Source organism: Oncorhynchus tshawytscha, unplaced genomic scaffold (genome assembly GCF_018296145.1).
Source record: "Oncorhynchus tshawytscha isolate Ot180627B unplaced genomic scaffold, Otsh_v2.0 Un_contig_14897_pilon_pilon, whole genome shotgun sequence".
Lineage (NCBI taxonomy): Eukaryota > Metazoa > Chordata > Actinopteri > Salmoniformes > Salmonidae > Oncorhynchus > Oncorhynchus tshawytscha.
The window spans coordinates 11,849-35,500 of NW_024608990.1; the positions used below are offsets into that span (position 1 = coordinate 11,849).

The window sequence follows — 23,652 nt, forward strand, 5'->3', positions numbered from 1 at the left end:
TATACTGCAGGTATCTGTCAGTCTACAGTATGTATGGTATAACTCCACCTTCCTATACTGCAGGTACCTGTCAGTCTACAGTATGTATGGTATAACTCCTCCTTCCTTCCTATACTGCAGGTACCTGTCAGTCAGTGATGTCCACTCAAACACTACCCTTGCTACAAGGCCTTGATGAAGGTGTTTCCTGTAGCGACATGTGTTCCTACATTGATATGCCAATATAATATAGGCTTTTATCTGCAACTATCTGGTAAGAGTTCCGTGGTATCTTTTGGACGGTCAGTATCCTATTTTAGTCTCATATGTTTCTAGTTTTTTATGATTGTGAAAGGTGCTACTTTTTGATTAATAGTTTTTTCCTTCAACAAACCAATCAAGGTAAGTGAAAGGTCAAAAGTACCCAATCAGCTGTGCGATGATGAAATTGTATTGGAATTGAGAGATTAGCCATTTTTTTCACAAGTACTTGGTTGAAGTGACAGGCTTCTGGCTTTTTGATTTTAAAAAAAATGTTCATGCTTGGTGAGATATTTCTGGTTGCCATGTCTGAAATCTTTGATTGGCCAATTATAAGTTTGAGTCAAGAAGAATCATGATATCGTTTTCCACTTTATTTCATGTTGAATGCGTTTTTCAAGCTCTTCAGTGCATCATCAGTTGTTAATGCCTTCCAGTCCTCTGGGATATCAGCAGGAAGTGCATGTGTGTCTTTAGCAATTGTCTCATTGAATGTGGCCATCACATACTTCCAGTAGTCTGAAGCCTTGATGCTGGGATCTCCAGTTATGGTCCAGTCAGGGTAATATGTCTGGTAGTCCTTGTAGAGGTGAGGTTTGCCTTCAGTCAGGTTTGTGTTGAATTTTCTGTAACTAATCACAGAGGATGAACATATGTCAGTTCTTAACACAGTTGTCTTTAAATTCACCCAACCAGTGACACCTTGTGGACGGTGAATAGAGGTGAAGTGTTTGGTATGCTCCTTGCCTCCTGCTTCACAGGGTGCACAGCAGAATGGACATTGCTTGCCACATCCAAACAGACTGGTGAACATCTTGTCCTGAGGCTTAAATGGCAGAGATTTGAGTCTCTCTTTGATGTCTCCTTCCTTCTCATATTTAGCTGCCAGTGACTGTTCCATTTTTCCCACAAACCCTGTGAGGTCGTCAGCAAACTGTTCTGTGTTAGCAGAGTAGTTCAGAGTCATGATGGAATCCAGAACATCCTTTGGAAAAACAAGCTTTTCTTCAAGGGCACAGCACATATTCTGAATGAATGTCTTGATATATTTTACAGTGTGGGTTGTGTTTCTAATCTTTGAAATTGCCACAGTGATTATCTTGACTATCTCTGAAACATGTTTATTCTCCAATTTCTCCAGTTTTTTGTCCTTTGAGAGTTGTTGAACAATGTGGTCAAACAGCCAGTCCTTCACAAAACTTTCATATCGGTTTATGTATTCTCTATATTTCTCATATTCTCCATCTGTCAGGAGTTGTTTCAAAATAGAGAACTGGAAGGACGTCCGTGTGCTGTAATCCTCTGACCCTTTACCGGTCTTCACTTCATCAATCACATCAGGACATATCATTTTGGTCACATAGTCCTGTACAGCTGGCTGCAAACACAGCTTTGAGAACTCCTCAGCTTTATTTAGGCACTGGTCTCGGTTATGAAATAAGTCTATGAAGAGTGTAAGGTACTTGTTCTTAGACTGTTCCAGACACTTCCTTGGGTCATTGAATGCAATGAAATCATCATGTTTCTTCTGAAATGTTCTTGCTGCTATGCCACAGATGTGCAGCTTCAGTTTAACCTCACATTCCTCAGGAACTTTACGTTTCTTGTTTTGTTGAGATGTTTCATCAATTATTTCAAGCAGCTCTTTGATGAAAGTTTCATGGTAATCTGTTTTGTTTTTCACCTTCTGGGTTATAAACTCCTGACACTTTTTTATGATGTTGTCACACAACTCTTGCAGTTTCATCCTGAGATGGTCTCTATTCAAGCGCATCACAAAGCCTTTAGTCTTCTGCCACCAATCCCCTGACTCTACAACAAAGGGTGTCTTCCCACAATCAACCAAGCTGTTTCCAACCAACATACTATTGACGTAACCCGACCTCATAGATAAATGGTCATGTAAAATTCTGAAGGCATCCTGAGCAACATGTCTTCTTGGGAGTCCTCTGAATTTAATCTCAGACAGAGTTTTCTTCCACATTCTTTCAAAATCTTCTCTGAGGGCCTCATCCGATAGGACAGATCTGTTCTGTTTACAGGTTTGAAGCAAAGCCAGCACTTTTCTTTCTAGTGTACTTGCTTGTGAGCACTTGATGTCATCCAGTTCTGTCATCCCCTCTTTGATCTCAACAGCTCCCAGCAGTTTGTTCCTCACTGTGTTTTCTGTCTCTCGTCTCAGTGTTTTGGCACTGGACAGAAAGTCCTCCCTGTATTTTTCCACCAGATTGACATGGCCATCTTGCTTTTCAAAGTATTTCACTAGATTGCCTTGGATTTCCTTTTCTCCCTCCGAAAGCTTCTCAGATGCTTCTATCATCAAGTCTTGTAGCACATCTCTTATGGACCTCTGGGGATGTTGATCTGTCATGCCAATATTGGATATTTTAGTTTCAGCACTCACCATCCATTTATACATCTCTTTCTGGAAGGCCCATTCCCAACCATTGTACTCCGAGCATAATCTGGAGTATGCATCTGCAACCAAGCTGTTTCTGAAACTAAAGATGAATTTCTCAAATTTCACTGCCTCCCACAAGCTTTGTGTCCACTTCAGGAAATGTGTCAAGTCATAATTTCTCTGGCATTTTCTGAAATCTTTCATCAAGGTCTTCTTGAAGCCGCACACAGCCTCACTGTAGCCAGCATTGACTGGAGCCATAGGGGGAGTCCCATGCCAGAGTCCTGGGATGTAGCAGCTGCTTGTGTCTGGATCATACTCCATCACATCAGTGAACTTGGTGATATTCTCCTTCTTCTCCATTCTGGCTGCTGCCTGGGTCATTTCATTCAACTGTTCCAACAACTTCTTTCTGTCCCTCATGTTGTTGTCATGAGCAGACATGTCTGACACATTCTGGTGCACAAAATGACATATAGGCTTCTTCCCCACTTCCTTCATCCTGATAAAAGCATGAACAGCAATCTGCAGAATGTCTTTCATCTCTGTGGAGTTCTCCATGGCCATGTTGATGATAGTGACATCACTGAGTCCAATCACCAGTGTTGCCAATTCATTTTCATGTTCATGGCTATCATCTAGTTGAGACAACTCTGGCGATTTCAACCCCTCTGTGTCAATGACCATGATGAAGTCACATTTCAGCTCCTCCTTGAAGTCTTTGTTGACTTTAATCAGTAGCATGAAGGCCCCTCTGGTGCATCTTCCACTGCTGACAGCAAACTGGACCCCAAACATGGTGTTGAGGAGAGTGGACTTCCCTGTACTTTGAACCCCCAAAACTGTCACAACCCGGATCTTGCTGTTGGATTGGACAAGAGTATGAAGCTGAGTCAGAACAGCTGATATCCATTTCAGAGGGATATTTGATGCATCTCCATCCAGAAGCTCAACGGGAAAACCATCCAACAGCATCTGAGCACACAATCCAGGGAGAAGCTCCATCTGTTTCCGATGTTGGCTACTTTCAGGAAGGGAGCAGGAAGCTTCATATAACTGTCCCAACTCACGCAGGAAGTGTTCAAGTCCCAGGGAACAGTCAGATAACTGCTTATCCAAATCTTTAATGTCATCTTTTTTCTCCTGAGTATTTTGGCAAAGATCTTTGTACCGGCCCCTTAAGACAGACAGATTCTGTCGTGACAGATTGTCCAGATTTATCCGCATCCATTTGAGGAAATAGGAACGCTCCGCTCCTGAACTTGACAATCCTAAAATGAAGCTTGCCATTGAATCTGACATGTCAAATGTGTGTTGCTTCTCTCTCAGCTCTTTCTCCTTTTTCTTCAGAGAGCTCTTGTAGTGTTCAATGTCTTGATCCCCTGCTTTTCTCAGTCTACACATCTCTTTCTCCAACTGGGAAATCTCTTTCCAGATTTGACCTTGTAAAGGTAGCTTTTCATTTTTGAATTTGATTGGGTCTGTGATGTTCCTGGTGATTTCATCTGCCATCTTCCAAGCACTCTGACACTCATCACAGTCTTCATCAACCCAAATCCCCATCTGGTGAGTCATGTCAGCCATGTTCTCAATTGTCAGTCGGTTTGGACTTTTTTTGATGATGTCACCCACAGAGGACTGCAGGATTTTGACAAATTCTGCATCATTCTGTTTATTTTTCACAATCACGTTTTTTTCATTGATACCGCAGTTTCTGATAAGTTTTTTCAATATGTCTACTCTGAACATTTTTCTTTGAGAGTTGACAACCAGAAATAACTCTGCCTTGGTTTTTTTGCTTTTCAAGATCTTGAAGAAATCTGCCTCTAAGTCATCAGTGAAAATGTAAACTGCCGCTGATGTTTGACACAGAAAGGAGAACTGTGTTTCAAATGACCTGATGTCTCCTCTGAGATTGGCAACAGCCACAGGCTCTGTGAACATGTCTATGTTTCTGTTCCCACATGGAAGGTACCAAATTATTTCAACGAGGCCATCTGAGATTTGTCGAGATGCATCTCCGCATTCCATATCACGATGAACAAATGTGTCATGGTACTGTTGAGGGTTACTTAGCAACTTGTTCAAAATCTGAGACTTGGACAAGCTGCTCTCTCCTAACTTAACAAAGGACACCATAGGAACATCAGAGAGTACTATTCTCTCTTCCACAAAAGCCTTTGTGGCTGTTTGTGAAGAAGATCTGAACTTTTTCACTATGTCCCTTAAGGCCCACAGCATCAACGTGCTTTGTTTTGTGTCACAGTTGGGCAGCAGCAGAGGAACAGCAAACTGACACATGGACATTTTCTGGACCATCTCCTGCTGCAGGAAACCATCTGAGCACAGAAACAGGGCAGTTATCAGGTCCAGTGGATTAATTACATCGCTACTATCAGTGTCAGTGTCCAGGTTGTCTACATCAAAATAAGAAACCTCCTGGTCAGTGTCCAGGTTGTCTACACCACAATAGGAAACCTCCTGGTCAGTGGTCAGACATTTAACACTCCTAGCATTCACATTTGCCATCATTAATTTCTTCAGGAAGGCCCCTGGAAGTGACTGCATGGTGGTAAGAGGTTCATCTGATGTAGTATCAGCATTTATCTCAAGGACAGTACTTAACATCAGCTTGTTTTCATAATGATCTTCTAGTCCAGTCTTTGACAACAGATCCATCAGATAGGATCCTGTAAATAGAAATGAAAAGATGAAAAGACCATGATTACAAATATTCCTCAACATATCGCAGAAAAGCACACTAGCAGGTGTTTAACACTGTACTTTAGATTAAGTTAGAGCAAGCAGAGGCAGATCAACTCTGTGACACAACAACTCACAGAAATGGAAGCAAGCATTTAAAGGTGAATTCAGATATAATCAGAAAATCCATCAAGCTCCTAAACTCCAAAGGGAAGTAGTTATTGAAGAACCACGTTAATGAATCAAGTTAAGGTGACTGTTTCAATTAGAAACATCCAATTTTGCAAACTGAAATTACTTTGGATTTGTGTGCCAGTGAAAACAAAAGGTTACTTCGTTAGACTGTATTTCAGAGATCTGCATCCCCCCAAAATATACAGCTGGATCCAGGATTCTTACAGGGTTTCAAGTTCAATGTCTCTATTTTTTATTTTAACTTTATTTAACTAGGCAAGTCAGTTAAGAACAAATCCTAATTGTCAATGATGGCCTAGGAACAGTGGGTTAACTGCCTTGTTCAGGGGCAGAATGACAGATTTTTACCATGTCAGCTTGGGGATTCAATCTAGGAACCTTTCAGTTATAAGTCCAATGCTCTAACCACTAGGCTACCTGCCTTGGGGGGATGTGACACCATTCTTAGATAAGAAATATAATCATTTGGTGTTTTGTTAATGGTGGTGGAAAATGCTGTTTCAGGCAGGGCTCCAGAATTTCCCATCAGCTGAGTTGAGATCTGGTGACAGACACAGCCATGGCATATGGTTTACATCACTTTCACACTCAAACCATTCACTGATCACTTATGCCCTGTGGGTGGGGGCATTGCCATCCTATGGGGGCATAGCCTTGGTAGCCAGAATAATAGACTAAATAATGGCCTGCCTAGCATTTTATATGACCTTAAAGATGAACGGATGTTAATTGCTTAATTAACTCAGAAACCACATGTACATTTCAGTCATTGATCAGACGTGAAGTGTAAGGGCAATGAAAGGAACTGGTATGAGGAGCTTTAAAGTAACTGTCCAGTGAAAATCTGACTTCTAAAAGTTCATATTCTAAAAACTTGGGGGACAACAGGAGGGTTCTGGGTGTTCTGAGCAGCTCCACTCCGGTGTAGAATGTATGTTTTTGAATCTCAATAGTGTTTCCATTATTTTGGAAGTTACATGTATGTTCCCGCATTACATCTTAATGTAAATGAGTTTTTTTAAGCACTTACATTTTCCCTCCCAAAAATTGTAATTATATCCCTAATATGGTAATTCATTATAGGTCATATTTAATAGGAAACATATTTAATAGAAAAAGTTATTCTCATTAAAGCTGTAATCCACAATAGGTGAAAAACCCTTAAAGGGGTCCATCCTTTTTATTAACAATTCACAATGGGGACTGATGGATTCTGTTAAAATGTAACATGTTTCAAGTTAAACTGTAGTTTGTTTGTATCCTGTGTAGTGAATGACTACTGTGAGTATTAATGGAGTTTAGGACATGAAACTGTGTATGCTAAGTGAGAAAAGTTGACCTAATCAGATAAGAGGAAATTGCCTAGGATCAGAGAGCAGGGTCAGGCCCAGAACAATGAAGATTGACTGGTTGTGATTCTGATCTAGTTAAACAAAGAGAGGAGCATGGACATTCCACAGGGGAAAGGAGGGAAACTCATTGGGGTCATAAAAGGTATTACTGGGGAGGTGACACCTACAAGGGAAGAGTATAACATTTGTTGTGAACTTTCTTTTTTTTTGTTTTACTTCATTTACAGATTTTCAGATATAACATCAAAAACAGTACAAACCCAAACCCTCCCTCCCACCCTCCCTCCCTACCAACCAACCAACCAACCAACCAACCACCAAGGCATGTTACGTCCGTTGTCGGAAGGAGACCAAGGTGCAGCGTGGTAGGCGTACATTATACTTTTATTTTCAATGACACCAAAAAAACAACAAAATGCAAACCGAACGTAAAGCTATATGCAGCGCAGAAAGCAACTACACACAAACAAGATCCCACAACTGAAGATGGGAAAGGGCTGCCTAAATATGATCCCCAATCAGAGACAACGATAAACAGCAGCCTCTGATTGGGAACCATACTAAACCAACAAAGAAATAGATCAACTAGAATGCCCACCCAAATCACACCCTGACCTAACCAAATAGAGAAATAAACAGGCTCTCTAAGGTCAGGACGTGACAAGGCATCTATAAAAGTAAGTTAAATAGGAAAGAAAAACATAAACAAACAGTAATAGAATTAAAAACAATGGGGAAAAAAGTTCTGTAAAATTTCTTATCGGCACAAATGGCCACAAGAACAGACATGCTTACCAAACTATGCAAGTTACACCAAGTAGAAGATAGGCTCTCCATGTATTGTATTAATGGGGACCAGGTTAAGTCAAACTTTTGTTGGGACCCAAGCACAGTGTACCTAACCTTCTCCAGAGGCAGAGATGACATCACCTCCTTAAACCTCTGCATAAAGGAGGGCGGCTTTGCAGACTACCATGCATAGCATTCTGGTTTAAAGGAAGTACCCCAGAAATGGCAGTGACCGGGTTGGGGCTAACAGTTGTATTACACATATGTGAGAATGCCTCATAAAATGGGGTCCCAGAGGCCACTCAAAGATTGGCATGACCAAAACACGTGTCCCATAGTCGCTGGACTCTGGTGGCATCACAAACACTTGGGGTCAACATTTGGGTATATTTTTTAGCATATATTTTTGTAATAGAGATGGTGCAAAACCTTAAACTGAATAAGCCCATGCCTTATGCAAAATGATGATGTGTGGATACACTTAATACTTTGTTACCATATATCATCGGGTAGCTCGCCACCTACGTCTTGCTCCCATGGATATTTTGTATTTGCAAAGGAAGGTGGATTAATGTTCTGTATTATGTAGTATAATCTGGAGATTGTGCCCTTCAGATAAGGGTTAAGATCTAATCAACTCTCAACTGGACACAGTGGGATCGAGTGGAAATTAAGGGAATTGATTTTGGGCAAGGCTGCCAGTTTGCAGGTATCTAAAAAAGTAGGTAATTGGGAATATTAGTGTCAACCCTCAGAGTATGGAATGAGATGAATGTATTATCAACAAATAGGTCACACAAAAACACCAGACCGTTCCTATACCAGAACTGGAATTCCGTGTCAATCTATGACGCTGGGAAGAGATGATTAGATGTTAATGGGGAGAAGCCGCTTGCTTGTTTAAGGCTAAAGTGACCAGATTTTAAGGGGTTCAAAACAATCGGGATCAAAACATGAGTGCCAAGGTTCATGGTCATTGAGGAGCACAGGAGCGATACCGGAGAAGTTGGAAGGCTTGACTGTAGCTCCATGATGACCCAAATTGGACCATCCTTGTTTTCAAATGTAGAAACCCAATAAAAACATTTAGATATATTTGCTGACCAGTAGTAGTGTAAAAAACTGGGAAGGCCCAGCCTGTCTGCGGGCTTAGGTCTCTCTAGATATACTTTTTTTTGTTGCCTTATTCCAAATGAAGTTGGAAATGTAGCTGCCAAGTTGTTTGAACATTGAATTTGGCAGGAAAATGGGAATCATTTGGAATAAGTACAAAAACCTAGGTAGTACAGTCATCTTAACAGAATTAATGTTCTTCAATAATTAATGAAATCCTGCTTAGTGCGCTCCAGGAGTGTTTTGAAGTTATGTTTAAACAGAGCCTTAAATGAGCGTGTGACCTTCATCCCCAAATAAGTAAAGACATGATGCTCCACCTTAAATGGGAAATTGGCTTACCCAATTCCTTCTGCTAACTGATTAATGGGGAGGAGCACACTTTTTGTTAGGTTTAACTTATATCCAGAGACACCTTGTGAGTTATGTTGCCCCATAATATTCCCTTAATCCTCTCCTCCACCCACAGGGTGATAGCATGAGGCTCAATAGCCATATCAAATAGGAAAGGAGATAAACATCAACATTTCCTTACTGTGGAGAGGGTAGTAGCTGGAGGTAACATTGTTGGTAACATTGTTGGTGCGAATTGAAGTCACTGGGGACAAGAACAAAATCTTAAACCAGGAAAGAAATGACAGGCCAAACCCTAATCTCTCTACTACTGTACATAGATATTTCCACTCAACCCAGTCAAAAGCCTTTTCAGCATCAAGAGAGATGCCAACTTCTGGCTGTAGAGTTGAGTGATCAGTATAAAGAACATTAAATAGCCAGCACATACTATAGAAAGATTGCCTACCGGAGATAAATCCGGTTTGGTCAGAGTTAATTATATTAGCCATCACTGTCTCTAAACGGAACGAGAGGACATAAGTAAGATTTTTATAATCGAAGCCCAAAAGGCTTATAGGGCGGTATGAGCCACAGTCTAGGGGATTCTTGTCTTTTTTAAGCTAAACCAAAATAGTTGACTGGGTAAGTGTCTGTGGCAGTTTCTGACTAGAAAGGATTTCATTGTACATTGAGCTGATAGGGGATCATTTAGAGGAGAAGGCTTTATAGAATTCAACAGGGTTGCCATCAGGCCCAGGGGCTTTACTGCTCTGCATGGACTGGAGTGTTGTGAACCTTCTAAATGTATGCACTCAGCTGACTTTATCCTTGGCATTAAACACTTGAAACTTCTCATGAGTGTTTGGTCTCAATTCCTTATTGCAAAGAGGTTGCAATATCGTTTTTCTTTTTAACAGGACTGAGGCACTTGTCTTGTCAAAGTGTCTGGGTTTGTTGTAAGACCCTTTTAATAACACATTTTTAGGCAGCTACTAAAATACATGGAAGAGTAAGGTAAAATGCATTGAATTGTACGTCACCAAATAAGTATTTACCCCCAAAAACACTGCAGCCTTTCCTGGGCCGATATCCCTGGAGAGGGAGGTACATGTGTAATCAGGGTAACTATATCGTCTTCTGGCAGAGGGGTCAGAACACAATGTTTATCTGTCTTGCTTTTCTGTACCTCCTGTGACTGACAGAGTGGAATGCCATGGCCAGGTCTATGAATACGGCTGCACAGTAATGTCTCTTATCAATGGTGGTTATGATATTGTTTAGGATCTTGAGTGTGGCTGAGGTGCACCCACGACCAGCTCTGAAACCAGATTGCATAGCGGAGAAGGTACGGTGGGATTCGAAATGGTCGGTAATCTGTTTGTTAACTTGGCTTCCGAAGACCTTAGAAAGGCAGGGTAGGATAGATATAAGTCTGTAGCAGTTAGGGTCTAGAGTGTCTCCCCCTTTGAAGAGGGGGATGACTGCAGCAGCTTTCCAATCTTTGGGAATCTCAGACGATACGAAAGTGAGGTTGAACATGCTAGTAATAGGGGTTGCAACAATTTCGGCAGATAATTTTAAGAAGAGAGGGTCCAGATTGTCTAGCCCGGCTGATTTGTAGCGGTCCAGATTTTGCAGCTCTTTCAGAACATCAGCTACCTGTTAGCTGGCTAACCTGCTCCTGCATTGCTTGCATTGACTGCTGTTGATTCAACATGAAGCCCTGTATTATGGCTCAAAGCACTGCAATGCCATCAGGAGTGCCAGTGCTGTGAGGGGGTTTCATGTTTCATGCTTCATTTATTCAGTGATCACTTGTGCCCTGTGGATGGGGCATTTTCATCCAGTGGGGGTAGAACCTTGGTGGCCAAAATAATGGCCTGCCTAGCATTTTTATACATGACCTTAAGCATGAAGGGATGTTAATTGCCTAATTAACTTAAGAACCACACCTGTGTGGAAGCACATGCTTTCAATATATTTTGTATACCTCATTTACTCAAGTGATTCCATTATTTTGGCAGTTACCTGTTGCTTCCCGCATTATGTCTTATTGTAATAATGTGGGGAAAAATCTGATTATTATCAATTACTTATCAGCAGCTCTTATATGTTGTCCACCACATGCAAAACATACGTAAACCTTTTTAATAGTTTGTCAATGCTTATTAATATTTTTTATAACAAAGTTTTACCAAATCCGATGTCATTGAAAGTGAAGTGTCATGGTACCTTGGGTTGTTTCTCCTGAGGACCCCTCCTTCCTTGGTTTAGACTCTCTGGCATTTGTCACTGGCTCTTTCTCTTCCAATTCCTATAAAAAGTTGAATTCAAAGCTTAACATGTTTAGTATATTATGACATTGAATCTAGAATTCTGGTCTTTTGATGATGAAGCACAATAGCTTCCATTTAGAATAATGGCACATTAATACATAGTCTGGCATGCCTAGTTGGGGCTGAATTCAAATGAAGGCTGTAGTTGTGATGCCTATCTTACTGATATTGTCAATGTTACATCAGCATAGGCAATATGTTTGGAAAAAGGAAAGTGACTATACTTTTAACATGAATTTGTCGTGTATCTTCCCATTTTAACACAGGTAATAAATCATATTTTAAGGTCCAGTATACCCCTGTTAAAGCGGCAGCCATAACATTGCCAAACTGTCCACAAGAGACGATTAAATTTTTTCTCAGTGAACCTCTAAAAAAGATAAAGATCTCACCCACTACACTTCATTAGAGCAAGATCACACAATATTTCCAGCCTGTTCAACCTCTCTTTCATATCGTCTGAGATCCCCAAGGATTGGAAAGCTGCCGCAGTCATCCCCCTCTTCAAAGGGGGAGACACCCTGGACCCAAACTGTTACAGACCTATATCCATCCTGCCCTGCCTATCTAAGGTCTTCGAAAGCCAAGTCAACAAACAGGTCACTGACCATCTCGAATCCCACCGTACCTTCTCCGCTGTGCAATCGGGTTTCCGAGCCGGTCACGGGTGCACCACCACCTCGCCTTGCCTGGTTCACCAATTACTTTGCAGACAGAGTTCAGTGTGTCAAATCGGAGGGCATGCTGTCCGGTCCTCTGGCAGTCTCTGTGGGGGTGCCACAGGGTTCCATCCTCGGGCCGACTCTTTTCTCTGTATATATCAATGATGTTGCTCTTGCTGCGGGCGATTCCCTGATCCACCTCTACGCAGACGACACCATTCTATATACTTCCGGCCCGTCCTTGGACACTGTGCTATCTAACCTCCAAACGAGCTTCAAAACTGACTATCCTACCGATCCTCGACTTTGGCGATGTCATCTACAAAATTGCTTCCAACACTCTACTCAGCAAACTGGATGCAGTTTATCACAGTGCCATCCGTTTTGTCACTAAAGCACCTTATACCCACCACTGCGACTTGTATGCTCTAGTCGGCTGGCCTTCGCTACATATTCGTCGCCAGACCCACTGGCTCCAGGTCATCTACAAGTCCATGCTAGTTAAAGCTCCGCCTTATCTCAGTTCACTGGTCACGATGGCAACACCCATCCGTAGCACATGCTCCAGCAGGTGTATCTCACTGATCATCCCTAAAGCCAACACCTCATTTGGCCGCCTTTCGTTCCAGTTCTCTGCTGCCTGTGACTGGAACGAATTGCAAAAATCGCTGAAGTTGGAGACTTTTATCTCCCTCACCAACTTCAAACATCTGCTATCTGAGCAGTTAACCGATCACTGCAGCTGTACATAGTCTATCGGTAAATAGCCCACCCATTTTTACCTACCTCATCCCCATACTGTTATTATTTATTTACTTTTCTACTCTTTTGCACACCAATATCTCTACCTGTACATGACCATCTGATCATCTATCACTCCAGTGTTATTAATCTGCAAAATTGTAATTATTCGCCTACCTCCTCATGCCTTTTGCACACAATGTATATAGACTCCCCTTTTTTTCTACTGTGTTATTGACTTGTTAATTGTTTACTCCATGTGTAACTCTGTGTTGTCTGTTCACACTGCTATGCTTTATCTTGGCCAGGTCGCAGTTGCAAATGAGAACTTGTTCTCAACTAGCCTACCTGGTTAAATAAAGGTGAAATAAAAATAATAGAACAACAAAAGTGGGTGGCTGCTATCTTGGATATTATGGAAGTACATTTTTTCAGAGTAGCCAACTCAGCACAATCCTAGTCATTACCCACCTTTTGTTCTCCATATTTTCCCTGATGAGTCTTTTCTCTCAAGCCCTTCTCTGGTTTGGAAAAGGATGGGGCTAAAATCTCTGGATGGGGCTTTCGGTAAATAATACATCCACAAAAACAGTGATTACATTAGAGCCGCACAGTTACAGTATATATTTTATTGTAATTAACTTTACATCATTTTGGTTGAAAATGTACATACAGATGTAGGGTCTTAATTTGATCAATCTTTTGTTGCTGAGAATTTTCCTGCAAAGGAGCTTCCTGATTGAAATAAATTCACTGAAAACCCACACCAACATTTTTAATAGAATTGCTCTTTTCATGTAGCCTACATTTGGCCAGCTAATAGCCTAACCAACGATCAAGCAACATTACGGACTAAATGTAAAATCCTGTTGCTTCATGATTATTTTGCTTTGACATCATAGGACAAATTAAGAAGCTACATCTGTACACAACATGCTGAAATTCAACCTTATTCAACCTTAAACAGAGACATTTAGCTTTGAGCTTGAAATGAAACATCATATTACAGGAACATGATCAGCATGACCACTGAGGACAGAAATCATGTAAATGTGTCTATTACCCAATATGCCTCATCCTTCTTGACAACACGTTCACCTAACACCTCAGATGGGCCTGGAATTAAGGGAGAGACATAGTACTTTAATAAGGTCAGAATCTCAGATGCAGAAGGGAGATGCAGTAAGATCAGATACAGTAAAAATATTTGTATGTGTATGAAATGTATAATCCCCCTCCGTCATATCACCCACACACCCAGTTAAACACATACTCGTGGAGACTACAATTATATAATGAAGACCTATGTTTGGTATATTTCCATTACTGTGTCAACTTGAATATTTTTCAGAGTTTTGACATTTAAAATGTACATTTCAGTCATTGATCAGACGTGAAGTGTAAGGGCAATGAAAGGAACTGGTATGAGGAGCTTTAAAGTAACTGTCCAGTGAAAATCTGACTTTAAAAGTTCATATTCTAAAAACTTGGGGGACAACAGGAGGGTTCTGGGTGTTCTGAGCAGCTCCACTCCGGTGTAGAATGTATGTTTTTGAATCTCAATAGTGTTTCCGTTATTTTGGAAGTAACATGTATGTTCCCGCATTACATCTTAATGTAATAATGTGAAAAAAAAACAGCAGATAATTGTTTTATTTAATACTTAGTTTTCCCTCCAAAAATGTTTAATTACGTCCCTCATATTGTAATTAATTACAGGTCGTATTTCATAGAAAACTGGAAACACTGGAAAGGACTTTAAAGCTGTAATCCGCAATAGGTGAAAAACCCTTAAAGACCCTTTTAATAACACATTTTTAGGCAGCTACAAAATACATATGGAAGAGTAATGTAAAATGCACTCAAGAGTAAGTCGCCAAACATAGTAATAAATCCTTACACTGAAAAAGCTGCAACCTTTCCTCGGCCAACTTCCCAGGGGAGGGACGCACTTGTGTAGTCGGGGTAACTGGATCTTCTTCTGGCAGAGGGGTCACAGCACAATGTTTATATTTATTTTATTTTTTATTTCACCTTTATTTAACCAGGTAGGCCAGTTGAGAACAAGTTCTCATTTACGTCTGCAACATGGCCAAGATAAAGCACAGCAGTTCGACACATACAACAGCACAGAGTCACACATGGAATAAACAAGCATACAGTCAATAATACAGTAGGAAAAAAAGAAGTATATTTACAGTGAGTGCAAACGAGGTAAGATAAGTGAGGTAGGGCAATAAATAGTCTATGGTGGTGAGGTAATTACAATATAGCAATTAAACACTGGAATGGTAGATGTGCAAAAGATGAATGTGCAAGTAGAGATACTGGGGTGCAAAGGAGCAAGATAAATAAATAAATACAGTATGGGGGTGAGGTAGTTGGATGGGCAGTTTACAGATGGGCTATGTACAGGTGCAGTGATCTGTGAGCTGCTCTGACAGCTGGTGCTTAAAGCTAGTGAGGAAGATATGAGTCTCCAGCTTCAGTGATTTTTGCAGTTCATTCCAGTCATTGGCAGCAGAGAACTGGAAGGAAAGGCGGGCAAAGGAGGAATTGGCTTTGGGGGTGACCAGTGAGATATACCTTCTGGAGAGCGTGCTATGGGTGGGTGCTGCTATGGTGACCAGTGAGCTGAGATAAGGCGGGGCTTTACATAGCAGAGACTTGTAGATGACCTGGAGCCAGTGGGTTTGGCGACGAGTATGAAGAGAGGGCCAGCAAACGAGAGTGTACAGGTCACAGTGGTGGGTAGTATATGGGGCTTTGGTGACAAATCGGATGGCACTGTGATGGACTGCATCCAATTTGTTGAGTAGAGTGTTGGAGGCTATTTTATAAATGACATCGCCGAAGTCGAGGACCGGTAGGATGGTCAGTTTTACAAGGGTATGTTTGGCAGCATGAGATAAGGATGCTTTGTTGCGAAACAGGAAGCCGATTCTAGATTTAATTTTGGATTGGAGATGCTTAATGTGAGTCTGGAAGGAGAGTTTACAGTCTAGCCAGACACCTAGGTATTTGTAATTGTCCAAATATTCTAAGTCAGAACTGTCCAGAGTAGTGATGCTGGACGGGCAGGTGCGGGCAGTGATCGGATTAAGATATTTATTTTAGTTTTACTTGCATTAAAGAGCAGTTGGAGGCCACGGGAGGAGAGTTGTATGGCATTGAAGCTCGTCTGGAGGTTAGTTAACACAGTGTCCGAAGAAGGGCCAGAAGTATACAGAATGATGCCCTCTGCATAGAGGTGGATAAGAGAATCACAAGCAGCAAGAGCGACATCATTGATGTATACAGAGAAGAGAGTTGGCCCGAGAATTTAAACCTGTAGCACCCCTTAAGAAACTGCCAGAGGTCCAGACAAAAGGCCATCCAATTTGACACACTGAACTCTATCAGAGAAGTAGTTGGTGAACCAGGCGAGGCAATCATTTCAGAAACCAGGCTGTTGAGTCTGCCAATAAGAATGTGGTGACTGACAGAGTCGAAAGCCTTGGCCAGGTCTATGAATACGCCTGCACAGTAATGTGTCTTATCGATGGCGGTTATGATATCGTTTAGGACCTTGAGTGTGGCTGAGGTGCACCCATGACCAGCTCTGAAACCAGATTGCGTAGCGGAGAAGGTACGGTGGGATTCAAAATGGTCGGTAATCTGTTTGTTAACTTGGCTTTCGAAGAACTTAGAAAGGCAGGGTAGGATAGATATAAGTCTGTAGCAGTTTGGGTCTATAGTGTCTCCCCCTTTGAAGAGGGGGATGACCGCAGCAGCTTTCCAATCTTTGGGGATCTCAGACGATACGAAAGAGAGGTTGAACAGGCTAGTAATAGGGGTTGCAACAATTTCGGGCAGATCATTTTAAGAAGAGAGGGTCCAAATTGTCTAGTCCGGCTGATTTGTAGCGGTCCAGATTTTGCAGCTCTTTCAGAACATCAGCTACCTGGATTTGGGTGAAGGAGAAATGGGGGAGGCTTTATCTGTCTTGCTTTTCTGTACCTCCTCCTGTAGCTGGCTAACCTGCTCCTGCATTGCTTGCATTGACTGCTGTTGATTCAACATGAAGCCCTGTATTATGGCTCAAAGCACTGCAATGCCATCAGGAGTGCCAGTGCTGTGAGGGGGTTTCATGTTTCATGCTTCATTTATTCAGTGATCACTTGTTTCCTGTGGATGGGGCATTTTCATCCAGTGGGGGTATAACCTTGGTGGCCAAAATAATGGCCTGCCTAGCATTTTTATACATGACCTTAAGCATGAAGGGATGTTAATTGCCTAATTAACTTAAGAACCACACCTGTGTGGAAGCACATGCTTTCAATATATTTTGTATACCTCATTTACTCAAGTGATTCCATTATTTTGGCAGTTACCTGTTGCTTCCGGCATTATGTCTTATTGTAATAATGTGGGGAAAAATCTGATTATTATCAATTACTTATCAGCAGCTCTTATATGTTGTCCACCACATGCAAAACATACGTAAACCTTTTTAATAGTTTGTCAATGCTTATTAATATTTTTTATAACAAAGTTTTACCAAATCCGATGTCATTGAAAGTGAAGTGTCATGGTACCTTGGGTTGTTTCTCCTGAGGACCCCTCCTTCCTTGGTTTAGACTCTCTGGCATTTGTCACTGGCTCTTTCTCTTCCAATTCCTATAAAAAGTTGAATTCAAAGCTTAACATGTTTAGTATATTATGACATTGAATCTAGAATTCTGGTCTTTTGGCGATGAAGCACAATAGCTTCCATTTAGAATAATGGCACATTAATACCTAGTCTGGCATGCCTAGTTGGGGCTGAATTCATACGAAGGCTGTAGTTGTGATGCCTATCTTACTGATATTGTCAATGTTACATCAGCATAGGCAATATGTTTGGAAAAAGGAAAGTGACTATACTTTTAACATGAATTTGTCGTGTATCTTCCCATTTTAACACAGGTAATAAATCATATTTTAAGGTCCAGTATACCCCTGTTAAAGCGGCAGCCATAACATTGCCAAACCGTCCACAAGAGACGATTCAACTTTTTCTCAGTGAACCTCTAAAAAAGATAAAGATCTCACCCACTACACTTCATTAGAGCAAGATCACACAATATTATTGAACAACAAAAGTGGGTGGCTGCTATCTTGGATATTATGGAAGTACATTTTTTCAGAGTAGCCAACTCAGCACAATCCTAGTCATTACCCACCTTTTGTTCTCCATATTTTCCCTGATGAGTCTTTTCTCTCAAGCCCTTCTCTGGTTTGGAAAAGGATGGGGCTAAAATCTCTGGATGGGGCTTTCGGTAAATAATACATCCACAAAAACAGTGATTACATTAGAGCCGCACAGTTACAGTATATATTTTATTGTAATTCACTTTACATCATTTTGGTTGAAAATGTACATACAGATGTAGGGTCTTAATTTGATCAATCTTTTGTTGCTGAGAATTTTCCTACAAAGGAGCTTCCTGATTGAAATAAATTCACTGAAAACCCACACCAACATTTTTAATAGAATTGCTCTTTTCATGTAGCCTACATTTGGCCAGCTAATAGCCTAACCAACGATCAAGCAACATTACGGACTAAATGTAAAATCCTGTTGCTGCTTGATTATTTTGCTGTGGCATTATAGGACAAATTAAGATGCTACATCTGTACACAACATGCTGAAATTCAACCTTATTCAACCTTAAACAGAGACATTTAGCTTTGAGCTTGAAATGAAACATCATATTACAGGAACATGATCAGCATGACCACTGAGGACAGAAATCATGTAAATGTGTCTATTTCCCAATATGCCTCATCCTTCTTGACAACGCGTTCACCTAACACCTCAGATGGGCCTGGAATTAAGGGAGAGACATAGTACTTTAATAAGGTCAGAATCTCAGATGCAGAAGGGAGATGCAGTAAGATCAGATACAGTAAAAATATTTGTATGTGTATGAAATGTATAATCCCCCTCCGTCATATCACCCACACACCCAGTTAAACACATACTCGTGGAGACTACAATTATATAATGAAGACACATGTTTGGTATATTTCCATTACTGTGTCAACTTGAATATTTTTCAGAGTTTTGACATTTAAAATGTACATTTCAGTCATTGATCAGACGTGAAGTGTAAGGGCAATGAAAGGAACTGGTATGAGGAGCTTTAAAGTAACTGTCCAGTGAAAATCGGACTTTTAAAAGTTCATATTCTAAAAACTTGGGGGACAACAGGAGGGTTCTGGGTGTTCTGAGCAGCTCCACTCCGGTGTAGAATGTATGTTTTTGAATCTCAATAGTGTTTCCGTTATTTTGGAAGTTACATGTATGTTCCCGCATTACATCTTAATGTAATAATGCGAAAAAAACAGCAGATAATTGTTTTATTCAATACTTAGTTTTCCCTCCAAAAATGTTTAATTATGTCCCTCATATTGTAATTAATTACAGGTCGTATTTCATAGAAAACTGGAAACACTGGAAAGTACTTTGAAGCTGTAATCCGCAATAGGTGAAAAACCCTTAAAGACCCTTTTAATAACACAATTTTAGGCAGCTACAAAATACATATGGAAGAGTAATGTAAAATGCACTGAAGAGTAAGTCGCCAAACATAGTAATAAATCCTTACACTGAAAACGCTGCAACCTTTCCTTGGCCAACTTCCCAGGGGAGGGAGGCACTTGTGTAGTCGGGGTAACTGGATCTTCTTCTGGCAGAGGGGTCACAGCACAATGTTTATATTTATTTTATTTTTTATTTCACCTTTATTTAACCAGGTAGGCTAGTTGAGAACAAGTTCTCATTTACGTCTGCAACATGGCCAAGATAAAGCACAGCAGTTCGACACATACAACAGCACATAGTCACACATGGAATAAACAAGCATACAGTCAATAATACAGTAGAAAAAAAGAGAAGTCTATTTACAGTGAGTGCAAATGAGGTAAGATAAGTGAGGTAGGGCAATAAATAGTGTATGGTGGTGAGGTAATTACAATATAGCAATTAAACACTGGAATGGTAGATGTGCAAAAGATGAATGTGCAAGTAGAGATCCTGGGGTGCAAAGGAGCAAGATAAATAAATAAATACAGTATGGGGGTGAGGTAGTTGGATGGGCAGTTTACAGATGGGCTATGTACAAGTGCAGTGATCTGTGATGGCAGCGGGTGCTTAAAGCTAGTGAGGGAGATATGAGTCTCCAGCTTCAGTGATTTTTGCAGTTCATTCCAGTCATTGGCAGCAGAGAACTGGAAGGAAAGGCGGGCAAAGGAGGAATTGGATTTCGGGGTGACCAGTGAGATATACCTGCTGGAGCACGTGCTACGGGTGGGTGCTGCTATGGTGAACAGTGAGCTGAGATAAGGCGGGGCTTTACCTAGCAGAGACTTGTAGATGACCTGGAGCCAGTGGGTTTGGCGACGACTATGAAGCGAAGGTCAGCCAACGAGAGCGTACAGGTCACAGTGGTGGGTAGTATATGGGGCTTTGGTGACAAAACGGATGGCACTGTGATGGACTGCATCCAATTTGTTGAGTAGAGTGTTGGAGGCTATTTTATAAATGACATCGCCGAAGTCGAGGACCGGTAGGATGGTCAGTTTTACAAGGGTATGTTTGGCAGCATGAGATAAGGATGCTTTGTTGCGAAACAGGAAGCCGATTCTAGATTTAATTTTGGATTGGAGATGCTTAATGTGAGTCTGGAAGGAGAGTTTACAGTCTAGCCAGACACCTAGGTATTTGTAATTGTCCACATATTCTAAGTCAGAACCATCCAGAGTAGTGATGCTGGACGGGCGGGCAGGTGCGGGCAGTGATCGGATGAAGAGAATTAATTTAGTTTTACTTGCATTTTAGAGCAGTTGGAGGCCACGGGAGGAGAGTTGTATGGCATTGAAGCTCGTCTGGAGGTTAGTTAACACAGTGTCCAAAGAAGGGCCAGAAGTATACAGAATGGTGTCGTCTGCATAGAGGTGGATAAGAGAATCACCAGCAGCAAGAGCAACATCCCTGATGTATACAGAGAAGAGAGTTGGCCCGAGAATTTAACCCTGTAGCACCCCTAAGAGACTGCCAGCGGTCCAGACAAAAGGCCATCCAATTTGACACACTGAACTCTATCAGAGAAGTACTTGGTAAACCAGGCGAGGCAATCATTTCAGAAACCAGGCTGTTGGGTCTACCAATAAGAATGTGGTGACTGACAGAGTCGAAAGCCTTGGCCAGGTCTATGAATATGGCCGCACAGTAATGTCTCTTATCGATGGCGGCTATGATATCCAGATTGCATAGCGGAGAAGGTACGGTGGAATTCGAAATGGTCGGTAATCTGTTTGTTAACTTGGCTTTCGAAGACCTTAGAAAGGCAGGGTAGGATAGCTATAAGTCTGTAGCAGTAAGGGTCTAGATTCTCTCCCCCTTTGAAGAGGGGGATGACCGCAGCAGCTTTCCAATCTTTGGGGATCTCAGACGATACGAAAGACGATGTTGAACAGGCTAGTAATAGGGGTTGCAACAATTTCGGCAGATAATTTTAAGAAGAGAGGGTCCAGATTGTCTAGCCCGGCTGATTTGTAGCGGTCCAGATTTTGCAGCTCTTTCAGAACATCAGCTACCTGGATTTGGGTGAAGGAGAAATGGGGGAGGCTTTATCTGTCTTGCTTTTCTGTCCCTCCTCCTGTAGGTGGCTAACCTGCTCCTGCATTGCTTGCATTGACTGCTGTTGATTCAACATGAAGCCCTGTATTATGGCTCAAAGCTCTGCCATGCCATCAGGAGTGCTAGTGCTGTGAGGGGGTTTCATGTTTAATTTATTCAGTGATCACTTGTTTCCTGTGGATGGGGCATATAGCGAATGTGCCCACTATGATATTAGCACGTGCGCTCTAGCCAGCAGCTCGCAGTGGCAAATTAGGGGAAAGTGGGAAGGGGAAAGGGGGATACCTAGTCAGTTGTACAATTGAATCCATTCAACTGAAATGTGTCTTCCGCATTGAACCCAACCCCTCTGAATCAGAGAGGTGCGGAGGGCTGCCTTAATCGACGTCCATATCTTTGGCGCCCAGGGAACAATGGGTTGCTCAGGGGCAGAGCGACATATTTTTACTTTAAATTAGTTAAATAGTTCAAATGTATGGCAAATTAGTTAATAGTAGTAATGGGGAAACAAAGCTTCATAAAGCATTAAGGCTTTCCAGACTATTGTGTCAAATAGGTTATTTACTCGAAGCTTTGATCAACAGTGTACACTAGTGGCACCTGCTGGTCAAAATCATTTAGAGCAGCCAAATTATTATAGATGACGTCTCACACACTGTATTGCATGTGCAGCATAACCTTTTTGATCTTCTGTTCAACCATTCAGGTGGTCATTCGACGAAACAAAGCTGCGGATGTCATTGATCACGTGCTTCTGATAAAGTGATACAGGCATCGGCACACTGCTTAGCGATTTCGACGCATGCCGCGGAGCTCCGGTATCAAACGTAACATTACTAGTCAATAGACCGATAAGAGTTCCAAACCTTTCTGCCAATAGCAGCTAGTTTTCAGTTTTCCCCTCCCCACTCTAACCACTATCAGAAAGTCCTCGCAAAATTCTTGCTTGAGAAATTGCTCTTTGCTAAGAAGCAATTTAAAAATAATAATAATAATAACTGAATTGAAAACAATCACAGGAAGTAATTGTTACTCAGAAATGATTTGAAATTGAGATAGAAATGGCTGCATTGGACCCTGTAAATCGGGTTGTCTTTATTGCTTTAAAGAGCTTGGCATTTAGCTGAACTTTGGTGGTAAAGAGTAGTCTTTCAGTTCATAACCTACGTTTGCTGTGTATCTCACAATGAAACCAAGTTTGCAATGTAAATCACTTTGGCATTATTTAGACAGGCAGACCAATGTTGATGATTTTTCACTAATTGCTCTTTTGACCAATCAGATCAGCTCTGAAAAAGAGCTGATGTGAAAAGATCTGATGTGATTGGTCAAAAGACTAATATGTGTAAAAAAATATCTAAATTGTGCTGCCTGTCAAAAACACCGCCTTTGAACCTAAGTTTGCTGTGCTTTACTTGAGTGATTTGTTGTGCCTTCACGTACTAACTATTGAGTGGTTTTGGTCTCCTGCTCTATCAAAGTCCTACAAAGCTAACGTCGTCATTTTGTGTATTGCATTCTGAGAGCAGTCTTGCCCGAGCCTTATTGTATGCATTTTCATCTATTATAGTAATAAAAGTAGTTATATTTTTGTATCTCTGTGGTGTGTCCACGGTCCAGTACCCAGTTCAGGTCTCTATTGGCACTGCCCTATCCAGAACCTGTCTGTTACGCCATTTTTTGTAAACAATATAAATTGTAAACAAACACTTTAGCCTCAAAACAGAGTTAAAACTACAATGTTGATATCATGAATGATCAATCCTTGCACACAAAGCTCTGTCTCCAGGCCCATCCCTCAGTCTTTGACATAAACAGTGATGGGGTGACCCTTTGTTATTGTTTGAACTGCAGATTGCCCCTTTAACAACTTTGACAAATGTCAATAACTTTGGTGAGTCATTTGTTTTTTATTAACAATGAAACCGCATGCTGATACAGTAAAGTTTTGAACATACCTTCAATTAAAGTCCGTCTCTGGTTGTGTTCTTCGTCTGGTACCTGGTATCAGAATAGAACAAGAATCAGTAAGAAAATGGAACTAATGTACTTGCACATAGTTTACATGACAGGTTTTCATTCGAAAACACTGACTTTGCAAAACTATAGAAAATCTGAC

General features: G+C 41.2%; 1 protein-coding gene across 1 annotated transcript in view; it reads right to left on the reverse strand.

Moving 5' to 3' along the window:
• LOC112261255 (up-regulator of cell proliferation) overlaps positions 1-23,652 on the reverse strand; it is a 24,066-nt gene continuing 414 nt past the window's right edge. The window contains exons 2-11 of the mRNA XM_042313973.1: positions 23,492-23,534; positions 19,501-19,581; positions 18,665-18,717; positions 18,073-18,162; positions 17,446-17,527; positions 14,769-14,849; positions 13,932-13,984; positions 13,340-13,429; positions 11,362-11,443; positions 1-5,331 (exon numbers count right to left, since the gene is read on the reverse strand). Coding sequence (XP_042169907.1) covers positions 614-5,320 — 4,707 coding nt within the window. The 5' untranslated portion in view covers positions 5,321-5,331; positions 11,362-11,443; positions 13,340-13,429; ... (5 more) ...; positions 19,501-19,581; positions 23,492-23,534 and the 3' untranslated portion in view covers positions 1-613. The remainder of the gene's footprint in view (positions 5,332-11,361; positions 11,444-13,339; positions 13,430-13,931; positions 13,985-14,768; positions 14,850-17,445; positions 17,528-18,072; positions 18,163-18,664; positions 18,718-19,500; positions 19,582-23,491; positions 23,535-23,652) is intronic.